Source organism: Cataglyphis hispanica, chromosome 16, assembly GCF_021464435.1.
Source record: "Cataglyphis hispanica isolate Lineage 1 chromosome 16, ULB_Chis1_1.0, whole genome shotgun sequence".
Taxonomy (NCBI): domain Eukaryota; kingdom Metazoa; phylum Arthropoda; class Insecta; order Hymenoptera; family Formicidae; genus Cataglyphis; species Cataglyphis hispanica.
The window spans coordinates 5,172,807-5,198,341 of record NC_065969.1 but is presented as its reverse complement, the minus strand read 5'-3'; the positions used below and the strand labels follow the sequence as shown (position 1 = coordinate 5,198,341).

General features: G+C 37.3%; 3 protein-coding genes across 11 annotated transcripts in view; all 3 read left to right on the top strand.

Annotated features, from left to right (window-relative positions):
* The first annotated feature begins 16 nt into the window (after nt 1-16).
* On the top strand, nt 17-8,685 carry LOC126855652 (zinc finger RNA-binding protein). 2 transcript variants are annotated; one of them, XM_050603477.1, is made up of 11 exons: nt 17-169; nt 484-647; nt 1,283-1,624; nt 2,144-2,599; nt 2,699-3,412; nt 3,499-3,790; nt 3,878-4,065; nt 5,165-5,313; nt 6,660-6,755; nt 6,847-6,967; nt 7,251-8,685. In XM_050603477.1, exons 1-11 carry the CDS (start codon nt 120-122, stop codon nt 7,532-7,534), a joined length of 2,856 nt encoding a protein of 951 aa, XP_050459434.1. In that variant the 5' UTR covers nt 17-119; the 3' UTR covers nt 7,535-8,685. The 2 variants fall into 2 exon arrangements, with proteins under 2 accessions (XP_050459434.1, XP_050459433.1); XM_050603476.1 differs by having other exon boundaries at nt 2,033-2,599.
* Nucleotides 8,686-9,899: 1,214 nt separating this feature from the next.
* LOC126855655 (polyubiquitin-A) lies at nt 9,900-13,620 on the top strand. 5 transcript variants are annotated; one of them, XM_050603486.1, is made up of 3 exons: nt 9,900-10,058; nt 10,690-11,377; nt 11,834-13,620. In XM_050603486.1, exons 2-3 carry the CDS (start codon nt 10,696-10,698, stop codon nt 13,438-13,440), a joined length of 2,289 nt encoding a protein of 762 aa, XP_050459443.1. In that variant the 5' UTR covers nt 9,900-10,058; nt 10,690-10,695; the 3' UTR covers nt 13,441-13,620. The 5 variants fall into 5 exon arrangements, with proteins under 5 accessions (XP_050459443.1, XP_050459439.1, XP_050459440.1 ...); XM_050603482.1 differs by having other exon boundaries at nt 11,606-13,620; XM_050603483.1 differs by having other exon boundaries at nt 10,690-11,605.
* Nucleotides 13,621-16,555: 2,935 nt separating this feature from the next.
* LOC126855645 (fibrillin-2-like) overlaps nt 16,556-25,535 on the top strand; it is a 34,445-nt gene continuing 25,465 nt past the window's right edge. Inside the window, exons 1-2 of one of the 4 annotated variants that reach the window (XM_050603454.1) lie at nt 16,556-16,745; nt 17,089-17,331. In XM_050603454.1, the coding sequence (XP_050459411.1) occupies nt 17,286-17,331 (46 nt within the window). In that variant the 5' untranslated portion in view covers nt 16,556-16,745; nt 17,089-17,285. Of the gene's footprint in view, nt 16,746-17,088; nt 17,332-19,557; nt 19,660-25,535 lie in introns of those variants that run through there. The other 3 variants (XM_050603453.1, XM_050603452.1, XM_050603455.1) reach the window with 3 other exon arrangements.

The window sequence follows — 25,535 nt, the reverse complement described above, 5'->3', positions numbered from 1 at the left end:
GCTCGTAACGGGATAGCCAATCGGCGCTCTCGGCGGTGTCGCCATATTATCGAGTCGCCTGTGGCACGCCCTACAACTTCCTCCGTTGTCCTTCTTTCCGGGATTCTCTGCGAGGAAGGATGGCTCAGAACAATTATTTCGGTTTTACTCACGGTGGAACTCAATATGGGTACGAAATTGCCTGTATCCCTTATCATTAAGTAGCTAGTGTTAGGCTAAGCGAAGATTCGCGGCCGTAAACGCGACCGCGATAGTGATAAAAACGTGGTCGTTGAACGTCGACATGTTCAGCGGCCCAGCCGGCTTGGCGGCCATTTCTTTTGTCGCGAGAGGATAGCGTCCGTCGAGCGTTTCCGAGCACGTTTGAGTCGGACTTTTTCCGAGCTTTCTCGAATTCGCATGGCACTCATCGTGCGAACGTTCGACGAACATCGCGTATCCTGTAGAATAATATATCTATGTATCTACTATTACTTCAAACAGGGCTACCAGCGCTGCCGCGTATCAGACCGGGCAAGCTGGATACGCGGTAACCCCAGCGGCGACGGCCGCTACTTATACTCAACGACCCGCTGCCGCTGCTGCGACTGGTTACGAAACCTACCAGGCAGCTGCCGCGGCGGCCGCGACTGGGACGACGTACGCAGGTAACGTTCGATTATTCAAGCTTCACACGAGCCTCGTGGATCACGTTCGGCGAATATAGTAATGAGATATTTAGAAGAGAAATGTGTGTTAAATCTAGAAATATATACATAAATTGCATATGTCGATCATATTTGCTTCATAATTATTGCATTCGTTGAACATCAGATTGAATCAATCTCAATCAAGAAAAGCTGCTATCTCCTTAAGAAGATAGACGTATCAAAAAAATAGATAGAGAAAATATTTTTGAAATTTTGAAAAATAAATTATAAAATGTATATTTTTTATTTTTTTTTTTAATTACTCTAATAATAAATCTATGTCAAATCCTTAATTAAAAATTTTAAAAACAAAAAAATTTTTTAAGTATTGATGTATAACAAAAAGTCTTATGTATTTATTGTATATACATGAGATCTTTATAATATACTTTTATAATCTGTGAGAATAAGAATAAAAAATTGAAATTGAGAAATATGACTCGATAGCAGTTTCATGTATTTGAGTAAAATGTTCTAAAAAATGAACTTTTTTAAAATATTTAAATAAATATCTTGTATATATATTTTTATGTACATCACATATAATGCAATTATTTTGAAATATGATAATTGCAATACATTTTTTCCTGTAGCTGCCAATCCTGGTACTGTGGCGCAAACTTACGATTACGGTTACGGACGAGCTGCACCAGCAGCCACTTACGACGCAACCAAAACCTACTATCAACAACCAGCTGCTGCCGCAGCAACGTATACTACTACCGAAACACATTATCAGGCTGCCAAACCAGCTTATAGCACGACTAGTGCTTATACTGGCACTGCCAGGCAAGCTACTACCACTGGACAGGCTAAAACTTATCAAGCATCTAGCACAGCTTACCAGCAATCGAATCCTACACAGAGTGCTACTTATTCTTCAGGATATACAGCTCCAGCTACACCTGCTGCTACGCCATCAACTGCAACAAATAGTAAGTTGTTTGTTAATCTTTTTTTTCTTGCACATTTTGTCCAAAAATTTCCGGACCTGTTTTGATCACTAACTGTGATGTAGGAACTAATAACATGAAATTGATCCTCTCACGAAACGTAAAATGTTGCCAAAAGGACAAATATTCATAAAAATTCTGCTAATATTCTCGAGCATGATAACAACTCGAGGATTTAGCAGAAGTCTGAAATTTTTTTTATTCACTCCTAAATTGTGGAGTAAATTTTCGAGTATATCAATCTCTCGATATCTTGTCGCAAAAATTTTATAATTCGTTGTTTTAATACATCTCGAAATGGCTAATAGTAAAAAATTTTGTGCCGCGCAAAAGTACAAAAGGTTTGATGGACCCCTCCAAAGTTTGAGGTTTCAATTTCATTTCCCTTAGAAACGGCGAGTACAACGTATTCCGGCTACGACGCAGCGCTATATAGCGCTGCGACTATGTATGTAGCCCAACAGAGTGCAAACAGCAATTCCACTAACCAGAAGACTGGAGGTTGGCAGGGCTACGGACGGAAGGGATTCGGAGCTGGCGGGGGAGGGATGAAGGCAATGCGACCCAAGCAGCCTCCTAAGCCACAGCAACTACACTATTGCGATGTCTGTAAGATCAGCTGTGCTGGACCACAAACTTATCGTGAGCATCTCGAGGGTCAGAAGCACAAGAAAAAGGAGGCATCGTTGAAGGTACCGCAACAGCCCCCCGCACGTGGAGCAGGCAATAGCCTACGTTGTGAACTCTGTGATGTTACTTGTACCGGAAATGACGCCTACGCTGCTCACATCCGAGGTGCTAAGCATCAAAAGGTGGTGAAGCTGCATACTAAGCTCGGAAAACCTATCCCGAGTGCAGATCCCACTGTTTTGAACCCGAAACCAGCGGCAGCTGCTAAAACCACCACGACAAAGAAGCCGACTATAACAGCAACTCCCAAGATCAATTTCGTTGCTTGTAAGTAAATTATCTTTATGTTTTCTTTTTACGTTGCAAGAAATTATCAAGATTTTATTCTATATTTTTGCAAACATTTATACGTAACTTTTGTTTCAGCTGGAAATTTGGGTACGGTGAATCAGAATCAAACAGTCGAAGTAAAGCAGGAAGAGCCAGCTGCTGAAGAAACCGTAGAAGAAGCTACAGTCGATGAAAAGGACATTCAACCAGTCGGTCAAGAATACATCGAAGAGAACAAATCCGAGGACGGAAAAATTATAAGTTTTAATTGTAAACTATGCGAGTGCCGCTTCAACGATCCCAATGCCAAAGACATGCACATGAAGGGCCGCCGACATAGATTCGCCTATAAGAAGAAGGTTAATCCCGATTTGGTCGTCGATATGAAACCTAGTCTCAAACAACGTAAGATGCTCGAAGAGAAATTACGTAGGCAACAAATGCGCGACGAATATCTACGTCGTAGGGAAGAAATCAATCAATTGGGACCTATGGGACCCATAATGGATGAGGAGATGATGTATTGGGAGGAGAGACGTCGTTACGAGGAAGAATGCGAATATTATGAATGGTATCGACGATATGGACGCGGCCCAGGTGCACCACCGATGCCACGACCATTCCCAGGACCACCGCCAATGATGATGTTCCCGGGTCCACAGAGACGACCAGATTCGTCGGATGATAAGCATGTATTGGCACATCATACGACTATTTATCCCAAGGAGCAAGAATTGCTGGCAGTTCAGAAAATTGTTTCTCACACTGAGAAAGCATTGAAATTTGTATCAGATGCCTTGGCTGAGGCTGGTGAGTATAATTTAAATATTTTTCTGCGGATTCGGTTTATGAAATTTCAACTACTAAGGTTTATATGCGTAAATTACTATTTGCAGGCAAAAAGAATATTCCTGCAAATACTAATGCTACTGTAACAGCACCAGCGGTGACCGGTACATCACAGACAAACGCAGATACAATGAAAAAAGATGAGACTGATAAAAAGAAGGCCGTTACACCGCAGAAAGAAGATGGCAGTGACGGAAATCTTTTTTCATTTCAAAAAGAAAAGGAAGATTCTAGGATACTTCGCGGCGTTATGCGCGTCGGAAACTTGGCCAAAGGATTATTGCTATCCGGAGATAATCATGTTTGTCTCGTTGTTTTATGCGCTGAAAAACCAACAAGGTATTTAAAATGATTTTATGTATATTTTTTGTCATGTGTTATAATAAAATATATTAAAATTGTAATTGTCTCAATTAAATGTTATAGGACATTGCTCAATAAAGTTGCTGAAATTCTACCTGGTGAACTGAAGAATGTGGCACCTGAGGAAACGTATAATGTCGGAAAGCATCCGGAATCCGCGGCTTTGACTGTCTCAGGTGGTACGGTTACCGTCAGCGTGACGCTTACCAGTCCCCTAATGCGCGAGACACCCAAGTCAACCGCAGCAGCAGGTGATTTCATTGTTTCGCATTTGTATCGTGGCCAAGAAAAGGATAACTATAACGAAAGCAAAGCGGAGTTTTTTACGGAATTATTGCACCCTCTTTTATTTTCATGCCGTTTTCTTGATCCATTCTGCAATTTACACATTTAGTTTGTTCTTTTCATGGCCCGGAAGATTTTCTGTAAGTTTTTTTAAGCAACAGGACGATGGCCGGGGGCAGCCAAGGATGATTCGACGGTTGCCAGTGTACATAGGCTCTAATATAAAGTTAATTTCTTTCTCGATATAGCTGCGTGTCTTAGTGTGTCCACGACAGAGTCCTCCTTGTGAAATGCATTTTCGACTGTAAGAGGGTAAGCGACACTCGAGCGATATTGAGATAAAATTTTATAGAAAAGAGAGAGCGTAAACTTGATGTGGTTAGACACCGGTCGCCATTCTCGTATATTTTATAATATTTCGTTTGTAGTAGCGGCTTTTTGCGTATTTTCTCTCACTGATGAATATTTAAACTAGAACAAATAATCATCGACGATAATCATCGTTAATATTAACGGGAGATTTCATCGAACGTGGACACACAGTTGCGATAGGAGAAAACAACGCTGAGGCAATCTTAAAACTATGGACTTTTTGATCATGCATAAAAAAAGACAGAAAATCCCTCTGACTGTTATCGAATGCTGTACGCATACATTCTGCGATGTGCATTACCACCATACCTCGGAATTTAACCGACTGTTCTTTCGGCATCGGTGCTACCTACCTTTTAAGCGGATAGAGGTGAACAATACCGATGTTGATAAGGATCGTCGGACGTTCTTGAATCGCGGAAGAACTCATCCGATAAAAGAACGTTAAACGGGGGTTGAACTCGGTGTATTGCAAACGTACTACATTCGATCCAGGCTTATATTTCTTTTTTCACGTTGGCATTATATCACGATATTAATAATAGCCCATAAATTAAAGGTGCTTATAAGTTGAAATAAATACATACATACATACATACATATATAGAGGGAATACCTAAAAAAATCTCTGGGCATGATCAAACACTCTAAGTGTTGTCTAAGCGTGTTGTGCTTTCTTTGTTGGAATCTCAGATAATGCTGGACAGCAGCAGCAGGAAGCTGCTCAACTGCAAACGACGCCCGCGGCCCCCACAGTGACCAAACCAGATCCACCAGATGTACTTCCCAAGGCTAAGTGTTTGGACGCTTTAGCTGCACTCAGGCATGCCAAGTGGTTTCAGGTTTGAATCCATCAACTCACAAGTTCAAGATCTCGAATTGTCGAAGCGCCCATATTCTTGTTTGGCGCTATATATAATGCATTTTCTTTTATTTTCTCCTGACGAGAAACGCGAGACAAGTTGTTCTCTCTCTTTCTCTCTTTTTAAAAAAACGGGGGAAAAAAACAAAAGAAAAGACAAGGAAAAAAAGAAAGCAGTCTTAGAAACTTCCAGCCTTGTGACGGTTTTATTTTTATCATTATCCGACTTACGATTCTGTCTGAATTGCCTATGTGATCTCACGTTCGATATTCGTCGTTTTTATATCCGCTGAATTTTCGAACACCAGTGCCAGTCGGCCATGTCCACTGTCTTCTATAGAGTTTTAGATATTTTAAACTTGTTTTTCGCGCGCGTAGATTACGCTTATTATATTATGATATGAGAAATTGTTTGATAGATAATTCGAAATAGTTGGATAACAGTGGCATTGTCCGTACATTGGCTCTATCTGAAACAAATATAATCGAACATATCGAACACGCGATCAGATATTTATCAGGCAAGAAATCTCAATAAGTAAGCAACATGTAAATGTGTATCTTGACAGTTACTTACTGCTAGATGCATTTACATTTGCTTTGCTTTATAAATCTCTGCAATATCCAGAATAATAGGAAACTTATTTTCTTGCAAGAAATGTCAATTCAAATACATTTCATTATTTGCGTCTCTTAGAATGTATGTAATTTTCTTTATTTTCTTTATAACGCAGATCGCACGATTGCTTTACATAATTCAAGCATATAATTAATTATTCTGGATCGTCCTTAATGCGTTGTAGCCTAGGCTGCGTCTGTTCTAGGTCTGTCTTGACTTGAAAGTAAAATCAACATGTATAGCGTATACACAGCTTTTTTAAGATTATATATTTTGTTCTATTTGTACTGTAATTATATGTATAATATTGTGCGTTATTTGCACAGCTTTTGAAAATTAAAAGAGACAGACAAGCACAAACACACAGTAGCGCGTCATAAGTGTACCGGGTGTTTTTATAAATTAAGAGTCGAATCGTAGAAATACTCTGAGATGTACAATTTTTGAAAATATATATATGAGCTCTAATTTTTTTATCATTGCGGTAGGTAACTAACGTTTAGGAAAAGTAATAAACACCCGGTAATATTGATATGGGCTAATACTCTATTAGGGGCATTAGGCACGAGGCTGGGAGGGTAGCTAAAGCCCACACAAAGCAAATTAAAGAATTAGTTTAGGCCGTTTTATCTCTTCAAAAGAGCCAAAAGTGCTTTCATCGCGTATGTAAAATCATAGTTTTTAAAATAAATAATCCTGTTCAACAGGCTAGAGCAACTTCGCTGCAGAGCTGTGTTATGGTTATCCGTATAATGCGTGACCTTTGCAATCGTGTGCCAACGTGGGGTCCATTAAATCCTTGGGTTAGTATAAGAGATGCATTATTTTTTGTGTATGTTTGTAATAATTTTTCCATCCTCGAAAAATTTTAACAATTCTCAATGTGTTACACAGGCGTTGGAGTTATTGACCGAGAAAGTGATAAGTACTGCAGGTGGTCCTCTTAGTCCCGGTGAAGCCTTAAGAAGACTTTTGGAATGTGTAGCAGGAGGAATATTGCTGCCAAGTAGCCCAGGTAATTTTTTTTAAATCTCTTTACATATATACGTATTTTAATATTATTGATTTCTTCCTATTTTTCACATGATGAGAAAGATGACGAGACTGAGTATATTGTGGAGGATGATTGCAGATATTAAGTACGAGTATTTCGTTCTTTTATATCACAATCATGTACATTCCATAATAATGCACAGATGATTTGGCAATCTGAACTAAATTATAATGATACTGATCAAATTTAATCGATAATCTAAGAAAATCATTAATAATTGATGAAATGTTTCTTTGTTTTGCAGGTTTATCCGATCCATGTGAAAAGGAACCGGTAGACGCAATAGGGAATATGACGTCTCAACAAAGAGAAGATATTACCGCGTCCGCACAACATGCGTTGCGATTAGTAGCGTTCCGTCAGATTCACAAAGTCCTAGGTATGGAGCAACTGCCCCCTCCAAAATTTAAGGGACGATTTGCCAGAAAACGAAGACGCGACAACAGCAACGGAGAAGGCACGGATAGCGAAGCTTCGAAAAAGGATAAGAAGGCAGAAGAGATCAAAATGGAAACAGACTCGAAGTAAAAGATCTACCAAAAGATTCGTCTTTTACGAATTACCTATTAACTTATCTAATTTAAAAGAAAAAACATTTTTTTCGCCGTGTCAGTTGCTTATTTAGGAAAAGAAATATCTTCGAATTGGGACAATTCGAAAATTAGGTGATACTCGTCGCGACTTAGAATAATTTTCGAGCATATAATCCAAGAACGAATAATGCTATAAGAATGAAGCGCTTATCAAACTGCAATATCGGGTGTTCTTCGTCTTATCGCGCGTCCCTATTAAAAATTATATGATTTCATGGAAATGACATAATCATTTCCTTTTTGCTACGATATACGAGATAAATTTGAACATTACAAATCGATGTTCGATCAATCGTATCAATTGCTTATTTGAAATAGCTTATCAATCGATTTAATTATTTATTATAACTATCTTGACTTTGCACTACGTGATGTTTAACGCTCCTCTATGTCTTCACTGCAGACATTGATGAAATTTAATTACAAAAATCACGTTTCTTGTTTCTCAAATTATAATATAATTGCAGTCAAAGTCCATTGCAGGAAGTTTAATGTATGATATATCACTGCAATTAATTGATATTAGGTTTGTATCAACAATACAACTAATAAATACGTTGATCGATCTGAACTGTTTAGATTTATCTCAATTACAGCGGATACGCAAACGAAGAAATCTAAACGATCGAGAGTGGTAGAACGCGACGATGAACATTTATAAGTTTGAAGTTACAGATAGATAATAGATTGTATTGAGAATTTGTGTGTATGTTGTGTGTGTAGTCAGTACAGACGTTGTAGAAAATATTATACTTCTTCTCTCTATCTCTTTCTCACTTCTGCACAAAGTGACAACCATTTACGGTGTATGTTATTATCACGTGCGTGATTCACACAAATTAAAGATATTTATAAATCGATGAATCGGATGTCAAAATGTTGTGAAACATGTGCACATGTTTTTTAACAGATCGCTCTCTGTAGATCAATCTGAACTTTATTTACAGAAAATCGAGCGACAATCGAACTTGCAACTACTCAATTTTCGAACATTGCCACCGTTTAAGTGAATTCTTCCGACTTGTGTAGATTTTCTGTTCTGTATTTTCGAATCATCATTGAATAAAAATAATATGTATGATGCAATTGCGGGTTTACTGATACTGAAAGAATTCATTTAAAAGATGATAAATTTAATCTAGATTCCTTTCAAATTCCCTCAACTGTGTATGCTGTATCCCCATTTTTGATATTCTACTCGTGGAGGATCATTGATGAATTGTAAATTATAATCGACTAGAAATGAAGGCCGAGAAAAATATACGAGAGATCTATTGACTTTTTATACTTGAAATATTTTTAGATACATGTCTAATTAATATTTTTTGTCAATCATATATATTAGCTTCATTAAATTGTTATTTGATAATGTCGATTCAATTTTTATAAAAAGTAATATTTTTAAAATAATTACATTTTATTGTTAATTTTTTGTTAAAAAATTTTGCAAAGATTAAATTAAATACAAATACGACCTAAAAACTTCGTCATCAAACGCGATTATATTGAATCAGCTTGCGAACTTTTGACATTGATGACTCTGCGATTCTATGAATTTCATGTTTTTATAATTTTGTGCATATAAATAGCACGACAGTTTCAAGATGAAAATATCTTGATAAAGAAATAATATATATGATCAGCCAATATCTATATCCATCGCATTTCTGGAAAAAATATATCAAAAGCTATTTGTGACGTAGCTATCATACGATAGAAACACGCAAGCTATATATATATATATATATATATATATATATATATATATATATATATATAGGATGTGTTCCACAATTCACTTCAGCTGGCAATACTGTCAACATATCATCATCCTTGTTTAACTTTCAGTGAACAACAAAGATGATGATACGCTGGCAGTACTGTCAGTGAATTACGGAACGCAGCCAATAGATGAACAATATTATGTATAAGAAAATGTGCATCTCTAAATAATAGAGACTAAAAAATCGTTGTAATTTCAAGAAATTGAATTTTCGATACATCAGATTTTATTTTATCTTTTTAATGCAAATATAAACATAAGGATTATTCTCGCGTGTCAATAACCTTTAAAATCAAACTGAAAAACACGGTTTTTTTCAGTCCCTGCCAAATATAAAACATGATACAGAGGTACACATCATGTATACATATGTATATACGAATACAAACATACACATCAAGAATGTTCTAGAACATGATGTAAGTTCTTTGTTACAAAGTCAATACGGACGTGCGTAGTAACACGGATAACGAACCAATCAGAGACATCGTTGACGTTTCTTGGCCAATGAAACGCAAGCGCGTATTAGTGAGTCATCCTGACATTATAAAAGCAAGCGTCGCGTCCTTTCCAGCTCAGTAGCTTGTGTGTTTGAACGAGAGTAGTACGTTTTCCGTTGCATCAAGTTTTTTAATTGTTCGCGAATCTACGATAGCCAGAAGCTTTCACGCAAAAGGTGAGATGTTATTTTCGCTTACACAAAATTACGGTTACCGAATTTTTAATCCCGATCGAAATATTTGTACGAGAATGCAAATTATATATATATATTTCATAAATTTATTATCAATTCGTTAAACTATAAATCTAATATATAAAATCACGAAGAAGTAGATTGCGTTTAATCGATGTTTCTTGATATTATAAATTATCTTCTCAAAACGAGTATGCACATATTGTATATAATATCGATTGTTACGTCGAGTCTGTTGCTAAGCGAATTCCCGTTGTGAATTTATTTCGAAAGATTGATGTATATTAATATCTCGAAACGTAAATCGAAAAATTTGTTCGTTTTTATATCTAAAGGCAGTCTAAAAGGCATGTAGAAAATAAGCTAACGGCTATAATATTTTGATCGATTTAATATTTTTTATTACGAACGTTTTTTCCGAGTCACGAAATGGCGGTGACTCATCGAATGCTTGACGCAGCATAAACTCGGTCAAGATGGCGGCTGCTGATTTACCTGCGTCATGTTCAGCTGCTGGCAGCTTCAATTTTTTTCCTATTATTTGCTATTGATATATTTAATTAAGTTTTTATTTTAAAAACAATTTTTAATATAATCTGGGATTTTATTACAGAGCACCATGCAGATTTTCGTGAAGACATTAACTGGAAAAACCATAACTCTCGAAGTTGAAGCCTCTGATACTATCGAGAACGTCAAGGCGAAGATTCAGGATAAAGAGGGTATTCCTCCTGATCAGCAGCGCTTGATTTTTGCTGGAAAACAACTTGAAGACGGACGTACCTTGTCCGATTATAATATTCAAAAGGAATCTACTCTCCATCTAGTTCTCAGATTACGTGGTGGGATGCAGATCTTTGTCAAGACTCTCACCGGTAAAACCATCACATTAGAAGTTGAGGCATCGGACACGATTGAAAATGTCAAAGCCAAAATTCAAGACAAGGAGGGCATCCCCCCGGATCAGCAGAGATTGATCTTTGCTGGAAAACAACTCGAAGACGGCCGTACACTTTCTGATTACAACATTCAGAAAGAGTCTACTTTGCATTTGGTTCTTCGTCTACGTGGTGGTATGCAAATATTTGTCAAGACCTTGACGGGAAAGACTATTACTTTGGAGGTAGAGGCTTCGGATACGATCGAGAACGTCAAAGCTAAGATCCAAGACAAAGAAGGAATTCCTCCTGATCAACAGAGATTGATTTTCGCGGGCAAGCAGCTAGAGGATGGACGCACACTATCCGACTACAACATTCAGAAGGAATCCACTCTGCATTTAGTTTTACGACTTCGTGGAGGTATGCAGATTTTCGTCAAGACTCTCACCGGTAAAACCATCACATTGGAAGTTGAAGCATCGGACACGATTGAGAATGTCAAAGCCAAAATTCAGGACAAGGAGGGCATCCCCCCGGATCAGCAGAGATTGATCTTTGCTGGAAAACAACTCGAAGACGGCCGTACACTTTCTGATTACAACATTCAGAAAGAGTCTACTTTGCATTTAGTTTTACGACTTCGCGGAGGTATGCAGATTTTCGTCAAGACTCTCACTGGTAAAACCATCACATTGGAAGTTGAGGCATCGGACACGATCGAGAATGTCAAAGCCAAAATTCAGGACAAAGAGGGCATTCCTCCGGATCAGCAGAGATTGATCTTTGCTGGAAAACAACTCGAAGACGGCCGCACACTCTCCGACTACAACATTCAGAAGGAATCCACTCTGCATTTAGTTTTACGACTTCGCGGAGGTATGCAGATTTTCGTCAAGACTCTCACCGGTAAAACCATCACATTGGAAGTTGAGGCATCGGACACGATCGAGAATGTCAAAGCCAAAATTCAGGACAAAGAGGGCATTCCTCCGGATCAGCAGAGATTGATCTTTGCTGGAAAACAACTCGAAGACGGCCGCACACTTTCCGACTACAACATTCAAAAGGAATCAACTTTACATTTGGTTCTTCGACTACGTGGTGGTATGCAGATTTTCGTCAAGACTCTCACCGGTAAAACCATCACATTGGAAGTTGAGGCATCAGACACAATTGAAAATGTCAAAGCCAAAATTCAAGACAAGGAAGGCATTCCTCCGGATCAGCAGAGATTGATCTTTGCTGGAAAACAACTTGAAGACGGCCGTACACTTTCTGATTACAACATTCAGAAAGAGTCTACTTTGCATTTGGTTCTTCGTCTACGTGGTGGTATGCAAATATTTGTCAAGACCTTGACGGGAAAGACTATTACTTTGGAGGTAGAGGCTTCGGATACGATCGAGAACGTCAAAGCTAAGATCCAAGACAAAGAAGGAATTCCTCCTGATCAACAGAGATTGATTTTCGCGGGCAAGCAGCTAGAGGATGGACGCACACTATCCGACTACAACATTCAGAAGGAATCCACTCTGCATTTAGTTTTACGACTTCGTGGAGGTATGCAGATTTTCGTCAAGACTCTCACCGGTAAAACCATCACATTGGAAGTTGAAGCATCGGACACGATTGAGAATGTCAAAGCCAAAATTCAGGACAAGGAGGGCATCCCTCCGGATCAGCAGAGATTGATCTTTGCTGGAAAACAACTCGAAGACGGCCGTACACTTTCTGATTACAACATTCAGAAAGAGTCTACTTTGCATTTAGTTTTACGACTTCGCGGAGGTATGCAGATTTTCGTCAAGACTCTCACCGGTAAAACCATCACATTGGAAGTTGAGGCATCGGACACGATCGAGAATGTCAAAGCCAAAATTCAGGACAAAGAGGGCATTCCTCCGGATCAGCAGAGATTGATCTTTGCTGGAAAACAACTCGAAGACGGCCGCACACTTTCCGACTACAACATTCAAAAGGAATCAACTTTACATTTGGTTCTTCGACTACGTGGTGGTATGCAGATTTTCGTCAAGACTCTCACCGGTAAAACCATCACATTGGAAGTTGAGGCATCAGACACAATTGAAAATGTCAAAGCCAAAATTCAAGACAAGGAAGGCATTCCTCCGGATCAGCAGAGATTGATCTTTGCTGGAAAACAACTTGAAGACGGTCGCACGCTCTCTGATTACAATATTCAGAAAGAATCAACTCTGCATTTAGTTTTGAGGCTTCGTGGTGGTATGCAGATTTTCGTCAAGACCCTTACCGGTAAAACCATCACATTGGAAGTTGAGGCATCAGATACAATTGAGAATGTCAAGGCTAAGATTCAAGACAAAGAGGGCATCCCTCCTGATCAGCAAAGATTGATTTTCGCGGGAAAGCAACTTGAGGACGGACGCACCTTGTCAGATTATAATATTCAGAAAGAATCCACACTACATCTGGTACTTCGTCTTAGAGGCGGAAATGTCTAATTCTATAATTGTGATCTTTTTCTTCTAAGTACCTTGCGCTCAATATTTTAATTTACTTCTATTTATATAATTCTGTTATTAAAATAAAGTTCTATTCAAAGAAATTTTTAATTTTATTTATTCAGATATGTAAATTTTGTGAGAATTTTGACAAATAAAAAATTTAATTTTGTTTGGAAATTATTCTACATTGCTCATGTTACATCTAACCTCTCTTATCTTCTGATTATTTCCTTTCAAAAGACAGAATTATATATTCTTTTATGATTTTGGAAAATGCGTTTATATGATAATCTTTAATAAAGTTCTATTTTCGATATTGTAGAGTATATATTATGCAAGTTTGTATTTTATTGAATATTTTGATAAGGAAAATGAATAAGAACGAATTCTATTAATAAAGTAATTTAATATTAATGCATTTTCAATACATTTGCTTATTATATAAATTATAAATAATTTACACAAATCTTTAAAACATGTGTAGCAAGTATCGTTAACAAATTAATGCTCTGAAATGATTACTCTTATCGCTATCTTATTCTGCAGCAATTTTTAGTTACAATTTATGTTCAATATAAAATATATACATGCAATATGTTAATAAACTTGATTGCACGTTGAACGCATTAGTATATATTAGTACATTTATACTATTATATATAAATTTGCAATAGCATTTGACTATATGCTATAGTCTAATATTTATCAACGCATAAGTTTTCATTCAATCAAATTCATTATTAGATAAATCCAAAAGCTTTTGTTAAAGACTTGTAAATATATAATAGACTTTTCTTTTTACAATTTAATGGCATTTATTAGTTTCTGTTGTGTTTAAATAATATTTATACAATTTGAATTCTTAGACTTAAATAAAATTCTAAAAATTCTTGGAATTATTATATTTTTTTTTTTGTATGTGCCATTATCTATAATTATAATTTTTTTGATATTTTATTTTAGTTATTTAAATGTTTGTAGCTCGAAAATTACTGATACATCGACATCGATAATTAACCGAAGTCGATAACATCTATCAATAATCAATATATATCTATAATATATATACATATAATACAAACTGTCCTCTAACATTTAAATTCTAAAATATTAGGAAAGTATTAGGAACATATGATAAGCAAAGGGGTGATACGAATAAAAATTTCAAGTTTGCAATTCGCGATACAATTGGTAATGTATCGATAATTGATAATAACCGAGGCCGGTAAGTTGTCGGCGTCGGTATTGCATATTCCTACTTCGAATTTTTTGCTCATACAACCTTCTTGAGCATCATATTCTCCTAATACTTTCGTAATATTTTGGAATTTAAATGTTAGCAGTTCGCGTGTTACCGACGTTCCTAAATTACTAATATATTGATGGCCCGCAGTCTATAAATTAAAATTTCGTTATCGTGCTACCTCTTTGCTTATTATATTCCTTTAATAGTTTCTTAATATATTTCAGAATTTAAATGGTTAACAGTTCGCAGATATCTGCATCAGTAAATCGTTGATCAACTATAATTCGCGCAAACACTTATGTTTTTAATATAGTTTATAGTTATAATTAATTATTATATATTAATTAATTATAAATTAATATTTATTTATAATTGCATATATATATATATATATATATATATATATATATATATATATATAATTCGTATTTTTTATTCTGTTTATCATTTTGAAATATTAGCAAAGTGTATTATTAGAATATAATTAACAAAGAGATGATTGCAAACTAAAATTTCAAAAATTTCAAAAATTCTTACATTTGCTTTTTAAATTCGTATATTTGAAATACGACAATTTAAACTCTCTAACAATAAGATTAGAATGTTTGATTAGAAAGAAAATGAAACTGTCAAAACTACGATTATTATAATTCTGTGAGAATCTTAACTTTATTTTATTATATTCTTACACAATAATGCGAAAGAATTATTTTTGTAAAGAAATTTTTGTTAAAAAAGATAAATAGATAACATTAAAGACACATAGATAAATTGATGATTTCGGCTTTAAAACGTTGACTTAAAGCTGTGTTCTTGATGATATCGTGACGTGTATCAATTCAATCGCATAGATTCCAGGGCATGGTTCCCAAGGCTTGATCGAGCAAATTGCATTATCTCTCGTTTTTTATGCTGAAAAAAAAAATTAATAATATATTTGCACGGATATTTTCCGATATAATTTTTTTCTTTTTACATAAAAACGGTTTAAAGTCGATATCTTATAATATTATAAAATAAGAACAGTTCTTTTTAATGAAAAGTGAGAATAAATCAGTGTCGCGGAATGTGCGAAAATTTGTTACGGTGTTTGTTATCGATACATATTTCGTCTTATTTTCACGAACGAAATAAAAACGATCATCGTATAACTGTACCGTTGCTGCGTGTTCCCCAATTTGCGCTTCAATGGCTGCGGTGTGCACGCACAGATGAGAAGACTAAAATTTTCACGCGTCAGCGAAACACGAACGTATTTTTTTTTTTACTCCTGTATATCACGGAATTCGATAGCCACCTGAAAAACATGTAATTTTGATAACATATTTTTCTCTCATTTTTATCGTGCCTTTCGAGAAATATGAGAGTAGAATTTTTATCGCTTGCGAAAAAAATTCGTAATTAACTTGGCGAAAGAATTATTTTTTATTTATTTACAGTTATTTCGCACTGTTTAATATTTTTTAGAAAAATATTCTACTCTATGATATGATCAAACGGGACAGTAGTAATGCCTTTTCACGTTTGCATTAATTGCTTTCGAAATGTTATCTTTCAGGCAAGTAAGAATTTTGCCGCAATGTTCTTTCCACGATGATTACCTCGATCTCTCCCTTTGACGTTCCCGCTTCCGCTACACATACGCGGTACACATTGACAGTGTTTATACGAGCGTATCGCGCGTAAACGTTTGCATGTGTATGTGTGTACGGTTAATGGTTGTAAAAAATGTTATTCACATAAGAAGCTGGAACTCGCGCTCTGTGTACCATACGTAGCAAGTCGTGTGTGTACCTTAGGTAGGGCTGAGAGAGAAGTCGCAGGGAGCACCGTGAAATACACGGGACTTGTATTCAGTCCAACTCGATCCTCGAACTGGTCCCGTGTGCGTGGCGTGCAGCGTGTGACCGCCGGCGTCAGTCACAGCATCCGCCTGATACTTGACATTTCGCGCTTCGCGTTGCGACGATAGCGCGAGATAAGCTTCCCTGACACTGTCAAATACCGCAATGTAAATCGCATTTTTCTGTGCCATTTCGAAAAGCAGCTTCCGAAAGTAAGCGATTGAGCTGCGTTTTATCGCATCTTTCTTGATTATTTTGCGAGAAAAATAATCTAAATTTTAGTCACGTTCAAATAGCTTCGTAGAAAATTAGAGAAATCTTTCAATCATGTATCGTTACTTCGGAAATAGATTTGGAGTAAATGTCAATTTAGCTTCATATATATTGCATCCTCATAATTTTTGAAGCAGTAAATGTCGGGACGGAAATATTTCGTGAAAATTTTACCGAATAAAGAATTATTTTATTTTAGATATTGTCTTTAAATAATGAAATACAAAAAAATTATATATATATATAAACATTTTGTTATATTTACTCAATCGCTTTTTATAGTTTGTTTCTAACGATTTACATGAAGGTACAATGCGAAGCAAATAATGATCTAAAGAACAGGAAAAGGCCGAAAGGAGTTAGCTTCGTGTTTTCCGGAGCTAACTCGAATTGATAAAAAGTACGAGGGGATTGAAGGATCGTCGATACAAGATCGAAGCGAGGTAGTAGTGCGTGAGACAACAAATCCATCAGCGAAAATGAACGGTTTGACAGTTTGTTTGGTACTCCTCTCGACGATGCCGGGTGAGTAAGATAGAAAGAAAGATTATAGATTTATATAAGACTATTATAATTTTAAAAAATCCTCAAAATATTTCCGCGTCTTTTAATTACGCGCTATTTGCAGCCTCATCAAGATTATTATAGATTGCGACAATCTATGATATTTCGAATGACTATTAAACTTTAATCCTATTAACCTGAAAAGAATATTGGAATAGGATGCGTAAAGATTCTAATCGTATAAAATAAATAATAATCAATAAAGGCGACGATCGCAATCTTTAATTCTATATACTTTATAAGAATTGATTTTTGTGAATCCTTTTTATTGAATCAAAAGTGACACTCAAGATATTAAAGACATTATTTTGCGCGCGAGATTAAATTTTCGCAGCTGACGTTTATTTGGTTGTTATTAATCATGTTATCTAAAGAGTGATGTAGACAGTGCAATTTCCAATTAAACGCTCATCAGCCAAAATAAATGAAGAAATAAATGGAACAAATAATTAAAAAAATAAATGAACAAAGAAACAAATTAAAAAAAAATCGAAAGTAAAAAAAATAAGAAGTTTTGATTTAAAATTTAGTTTGTGTTTTAACATTATATTTTCTTTTATCGATGAAAATGTTTTTTTGAAATTACTCGCGCAAAATGTTTTGAAAATTATGTACAAATTCAAAATATTCAAGAGTGCAAAAACAACTTAAATATTTTAATATAGTACATGCGAAGTGGAGTTTCACAAGCGAATATATGTATACGGTTTACGTTGAAACCTTTTGCTGGCAAAGGTCTCGTGTAAAAATTAAACTCCGGAAATAAGAACAAAAACATTGGATGAGTTGTTAAATACGCTCTTGCGTCGTATTCAGTTTGTGTTCATAAATTTGTGAAATTCTTTTTTTGTCTTGCCTAAATGTACAATACAGAGTACGGATTATTATACTGCCGACTCTAATATCTCAACAACAAATTACGAATATAATCATGTGAGCATTGTACAGAGTGCCTTGCAACAACAGCTTTTCCATTTATTCCTCGAATTCTTCGATCAATTTTACGACAGAATTTTTGTCCTAATATTTTGCCTGTTCGATTAAGTGACCCGATTTAAATTTCCTTGAAAATATTAAATTTTACTCATGTCAAGTCAAACGTAAAATAAGATTCTGTTATCGATTCGTACGCTAGTAATGCTTTAATTTGAAAAAAATCCTTATACTTTTGCATATTTTCTCATAGTTTCGAAGCCGTTGCAAGTTTCCTCGTGATTGATCGAGGAATCTACGGATTCTTCGATCCCGTATTATTGTTGGTGTGTCGATGCGTGAGAGGATATAAAGCGAGGGTCCGACAATTTTTTACGATGATTTCTGTGCGGAGCACAGCTGCGAGCCAGAAGCCGCGGAATCCGACGTCTTCGGAGGACATAATCCGATTTCTTTCGTCGTCGAAAGAGATATCGTCGTCTCGAGACGAAGGCCTTTTCTCGCTTTCCTTCTCTCGTCGCGTCGCTTGCGCGTTCGTTTGCTTTCTTTTGTGTTTTCTCGTTCTAGTGCTTTCGACCCGGGGCTAAATATAGAGAGGCGTCGCAAGGGACCCTCCCTGACGCTGACGGGTCAGAAGTAACTTGTCGCTATTAGCGGACGAGGGTCGAAAACGCATCGGTGAGAAGATTGCGGGATAAACTTAACGCAAAGCTCTCAACCGCGATCCGATACGGAATTGGGACGCGGTGGATTTATCAAATTTTCTCCGCGTCGCGGCTTTTTCCAGGGAATATTTCGCGCGAGAAAATAGGATTTTGTTATTTCAGAATTGCAAGATAAAGTGTATCAATCTATTTTGAAAAATAATAAGGACTGCGATTTCATTCTTTATTTCGTTTTATTTTCCATAAATACTTTCTTAATGAAAATCAGTAAATATTATTCTTCACATAAACGTTAGATTTTATTACGATAACTCACTTATTTAACATGAAAGTTGATCAAAATATAGCGCGCGCGCGCACATACAAATATTCACAAATAATATTGCGGTATTTATATTGTAATACATATGTTAAATGTATTTTTTGAAACAATAACAAATCCATTGGTATGCGGCCCCTTGGTGCTTAGAGCGTATATAGCATACTAATGTTTACATCCAATTGTTGTCACTCAAAAGTATTTGGCCTTCCTTGTATACAATACAATGTTGATATTCGCGCTCGTCATGCTGTTAGTCATGCGACAAAACTCGAATGAGAAGGTTGAGGCTCCGTACATCGAATTATATCTTGAGAAATTTTACGTTTATTATAATTAACTATTAAAACTCATAAGTGTGTCAAAACGATCGTAAGTAATTGCCGAAACGAAAATTATGACAAAGCCGTAATTTACGTGAGAAAGAAATTACAGCTCTTAATTTGTCAAAAAACTCTGATTATTATCGCGATTATATCTCCGCGTTCTTTGTCATTTATTATTACGACTCAACCGATTATTTAGTTATTCTTCTCCCTCAAATTATCACATAACGTTCCACTCCCATCTTTGGAAACCGGAATATTTTTTTTACGAATTTTTCCATTACTTTTTCAATAATTTGATGATGATAGATAGGCAGTCGAGAATGAAAAGATGCGTTACGCGATAAATTCTCGTCGATTGTGAGAAACTTCATTTTCCCGGGCATTTCGCCTCGAAATCAGCAACGGCGTTTCTGTCCGGTTTCAACTGAATTCGCTTTCTCACGGTACATTGATTCCTTCAATTCGCTCTGCTACGGTCGGACTCCATTTCCCAAATTCCGCTTCGTTGTTCTCTCACTGTCATAGCAATTTCTCTTCTATGTCCGGCTTCGAATATAGGGATTCGCAAGTTCAAAGCAACGTATCGTCGTGCTTTGTCCTTAAAGACTCATCGAAATAATATGGCACGCGGAAAAGACTTACTCTCTCGTGTTCTTCTTTGCGATTCTATTCGGCGAATTTTTCGAATAAGTCTTTTTTAAACGTTTCTTTATTCGCGATCGTGCGAGATTCAATGAAAGTGTTATCCTCTCATGATACGCGATGTAGGAAATGAAAATGGTCATTAGTGCAAAACAAACGGTAACAAAAAAATTCGATTTAATAATTCGATATATTATGAATAGTTTAATATATTAATAATTTAATATATTTTTTTATAAAAAATATATTAAACAATTTTTTTATTTCTAAAAAAGATCAGTAATGCATAAAAAAAAATCTAAAGCAAGAATTCAAGCAAGAATTCTCTGCAAGAACGTAGGGACGAATCGAGAGGAACATATCGTTATCAGCTATTTAGAATCGTTACGTCGATCCGTAAATAATAATTGCCTCGCTGTTTTGCCTTCGCATTTTTTTTTTCTTATCACAAGCGAAAGCACACCCAGTATCTTGCGCGAGAAATTGGCGTGTGATTATCGATGATTATATTTTCTCGAGCGAGTTCTGGTAGCGTTACGCTACCCGTTGTTTAACCCGTTATTTTTCATCGAGGAATCGAGTTACGAATTAATGGAACACATGCGCACAAGCCGAAATGTTTGCGGTGCGATCGCTTGATAAAACCGGATAAAAATCCGATGTGTCCCGTAGAGCTAACGATGGCGACGTAGCAATTTGCGCGTAGCAATTATACACCATATAACGTACACAGTCGCAAAAATGATCCATGCGGCGCATCCGCAATTTTTCACCGATTTTTCCATTCCGATCCATTTTTCTATATTTATCCTTTCCCCCTCCTCCCTCCCCCCCCCCGCGGGATCTCACATCCATTACCTATGCTAATAAGTTTTGTAACTCGGTACGCACACTTGGACGCGGTGCGTACCGTGCCCCTTGTTTGCTTTAACGAAACGTACGGGCGATAAATCGCGCTGAAACTGGCGCGTAATTGCACGCGTGTCCGCAGTTCGTCTCTCGGTAAGTACGTATCTCCCTGGAAATTCGATCTCGCGATTTACGATTTAAATTCGACCTCGGGGCGACGAACGACTGTGCCAATCAGGTTCTTAAAAAGAGTCTCGCCACTTTACAAGCGTAGTAAATAATATTTTTTTCTTTTTTTTTCTTGAAAATAATTAAAAATAAAATATATATTTGACATATTGTTGACAGTTGCAATTTTCCGTTCAAAGGAGAACGCGATCGGCGAGAAATCGTTGATTTCCTCCCACTTCTCGATTTTGCTCGCGATAGAAATTTAGGAAGATCGAGCGAGAGATGGAGCACGTTAACATTTTTTTCCGCAATCCCCATTCAATATTCCCGACCGACGTTGTTTCGTTTAAATTCCCGCTTGTTGCACGTTTTCCTAATTGAATCTACATTTCTGATCGGCTTGACAATCGACCGCAAACTAATGCGCTAATATACACACACACATATATATATATATATATATATATATATATATATATATACATACGTACGACGAGTATCGCGGGGTTGCATGTATTTCCATATGCATGCATTCGGGATAGATGCGAGTACATTTTCGGTATCCCGGTGCATGCATTTCATTTTGACCGAAGCGCCCTTTTACATTGTGTTATTCTGACACACGAATACCGAACACCGAAAATGCTTTACGTTCTATTGTTCGCGAAGTTGCCAATTTATATCAGAGCGAAACCCCTCCTCCTCCCTCCCCCTCCTCCCATCGCTTCCCGGTCGTCGTCGCCGGAAGATAATAGCCCTGTAACGCCTTACGTTATTTATGGTTGCAACAGGCACGCGGAACACAATGCTAATTAATTTCCGCTCCGACGATATTCGACTGAATTTACCGCGTTCGTAATATAAATTCGCATATTGTCGCACTGTGATTTCGCGCACCTTCCTGAGGAGATTCGCGGTCCATCATGCGCGATAAATAAATTTGTATTTGTCGTCCGTCGACAGTAGTTTGTTTATTGTTCGACGACAAAGTTTAACTTGCGCGTCCAGCAGATAAAAAGCGATATTTTTGATCCCGCGTGTAAAAACGGTGATATTTTGTTAATCGAATTTTTCCATAACATTTTACACAAAATTAATTCAGGAAAAATAATTGAGGAAATATAAATTGTAGAGATGTATGTATGTCGGGCTGAATTTCTTGAGAGAATATCGATAAGCTATCGTTATAAACGTACCACCGAGTATATATCGATAATACGACGATGGTATTTGCGACGCAAAGTCACAATTACAGGCAAATGCTTTTCAACGCAAAAATCAACCGATCACCCGTGGACGATTATTAATCAAATGTGAGGATCCGGCTTTCACGGGAGTCGCGGGTTTATAAGAGCAGAGCGCTTATCTTTCATTTATCGTCTCTCGCAGGTTTAACGAGAGTTAAACCGGCTTCTTCCCTGCCGTGATCGACCATCATTTTGCGCGTTCTATCTCGAGGGGGTCCTATAACTAATAACGGCGGCTTACTTTCTGCTGGAAAATTATTAGGTGTACGTATTACGTATCTACGGCCTCTGCAATCAACGTGACGATCGGCTTGTTACCCTTCTCCTTTCGCGATTCCCTGTCAACGTCGCGATTTGTCGCGATTTCAGAGCGACCGATATATAATTTGACAGAAATAATTGCATCTTTACATAAAGGAAAGCGATTATAGAGCGCGAGCTGTATAATACAAGCTCTGACCGATGTATTTTAGAGCCGAGGAATTGTAATTAGATCTGTGAGAAATGCGACATGAGGAGGCATGAAGGCGTTGCTAATGTTCGTATGTTTATAATTACAATAAGTGGTTTCGCGACACGCGAATTCGATACACGCGATCGATTTCCCCAGTCGTTGTACCGTTCGCACTTTTACGATAAGTGATGTCGTAGAGCATCCTTTTGCGGCTTCGGTAATTCGATAGAACTGCGTGAGTACTCGGTCTTTCTCACGGAGAAGGGAAAAGTTGGTGCCGCCTTAAAAGTAGTTGCCGACATTAGACGTTGTCGTTTCTGCAAAAGTGCTCTCGGATATGATATACGCAAGACTCTATATCGTCCTCCTTCTGCGAGCGGGATTCGCATCTCGCTGCTGACGAGTCTCGCGAAAGATCAGACATGTGCCGATAGAAATTCTTGGTCGTACGCGCTTATGAAAGATCGCATACATTTTCAAGCACGTCAATCGTATATAATCCACGGAGCCTCTTACTCTGATTAATCGAGATAATTACGCGGCATTAAAGATGAGAGCATTAGACGGAAGAGAGATACGAGAAATATAATCGATATAGAGTAGATAACTGGGGATATTTCCTTGACACGCGTCTATCCTTGTATAATAATCGCGAAAGACTAGAGATATATCGGGTGATCTGTGGGGAAGACGCTATTAGAAAATCCATATATAGCCCGAACCAATTTGAAGCGCAAACTTGAGTTGGACGCGAGGTAGACAGTCGGGGGGAAGCCGTTCCGCTCCGTGAAATATACGTCATTACTTATTCGCGAATAGCGCGAAACCTGGTGACGACAGATTTATCGAGTGAAAAATTCACGGGGGAAGGTAGGAAGGAACGACGACGCCGCACTGTCTTTCGGTTTCAGATTGCCAAATGGGAAAACGTTGTTCCTGTTGCGGCGAAATTGCTCGACCGACGTCAGTCCGGCCGAGGCGAGAAGCTGCCACGGGCTGCAAATAAATCGACGTGACCGACATCCCTTGGACTTTGTCGTCCAAGGGAGTCTATCTGCCTTGGAGAAAAGATTGCTGTTTACGGAAACGCGAATAATTTAGACGGGAGTTCTTTTTCCCTTATTCGCGCAGTATTTTACGTAAACATTAAGCGCGATTCGCGAATCGCAGCCTTTGGCAAGGTGAAAGCCGACACTTTTATGCGAAGACTGCAAAAATTAAATACATTCTTTTCTATGCGAATTTTTGCGCGTATGTAAGAGATAAGTTACATATACATATGATAAATGCTTTTGTTTTTATTTATCAAAGCAAATGCTGGAAAAAATATAAATAATATATAAAACATGTGCTTGCGCTTAAAGCAAACATTTGCTTTTATATATGAGATTACGGAGAATGTGGTAAAAGATAAAACTAGTTAATATGAAACGTGAACGTATGCATGTATATGATTATTTATATTTACGCTGACAGCGAGAATGTTTGCGAAGAAAGAGTGCAAAATGCAAAATAAACGTTTTAAGCAATAAAAACAGACAAGATTGCTCATACGAATCGTAAACGAGACGTGTTTTTACTAGCGATATTGTTACTTTCAAACAAATAGCTTCCATCTCTTGCTAACAGCATCCGTCTCACAATTTCTCATCTGGCTATCTGCAATGTATCCGATAAGCGAGTTTTCCCGGCAGCACGTTAAAATGCCGTCGATTTTTTATTTAAATGTATCCGGCTCGTCTTTATATCGGGAACGCGTGTCTCGATAGCGCTCTCTCTCTCTCTCTCTCTCTCTCTCCCTTTTTTTTTTCTCCCGTTGCAACATCCGCAACGATTGTGTTCGAGAAGCATGACGGGTGGGTGGGATCGCTATGTGGATATCGTTAAGAGGCAGACGGACACGTCGAATCTCTCTGCGATTTCGATCGTGCATAGGGACCTTAATGGACGCGCGTGACCAACCGTCCTTTACTTGGCGCGGCGCGCTGTCAAAGTCGTTGACACCGGAGGAGCCGAGATCATTGATCGCGCGCGTCGTTTGCACATACGCGTACGAGAGCTATACTCGAAACGAGCCCCGGCGTACACGGTGTTTCAGCAAAAAAAAAGAAAAAAAGGATCGATACCTCGCGAGGCCGATAGATCAAGGCGAATAAAAAGTAACGTACGTGACGGGGAGAATCGGAACTGCAAATTGTGATACATGACTCCGTGACTCCTTTTCATTCTCACGTGGCGTGAATATCGATACATCAAACACGGGGTATTAATTTAGGTAAAAAGAGGAAGTGATATTTTTTTCTCCCCTTACATTATATCGTGAAACTTTGACGAATGACGTTGATTCGGTGATAAAGAAAAAAAAAGAGAAAAAAAAAATGGATTACCCAAACTCTGTTGATCTTGCAGTCTTGATTTATTGATCTATGCAAATCAAAAGTAATCCAATAATCTCGAGTGACACGAATAATTCCCGTTCCCATACGCGCGTGAGAGGCAAACTGACTCACTCGCCACTAGTCAATTACATAAATTGAGGTCCGCTAGTTATATTAA

Coding starts and splice junctions, on each gene's coding strand:
- LOC126855652 (XM_050603476.1), top strand. CDS start 120: ATGGCTCAGAACAATTATTTCGGTTTTACTCACGGTGGAACTCAATAT. Junction 1,625..2,032: donor GCCATCAACTGCAACAAATA/GTAAGTTGTTTG, acceptor CATTTCCCTTAG/AAACGGCGAGTACAACGTAT. Junction 2,600..2,698: donor CAAGATCAATTTCGTTGCTT/GTAAGTAAATTA, acceptor CTTTTGTTTCAG/CTGGAAATTTGGGTACGGTG.
- LOC126855655 (XM_050603481.1), top strand. CDS start 10,696: ATGCAGATTTTCGTGAAGACATTAACTGGAAAAACCATAACTCTCGAA.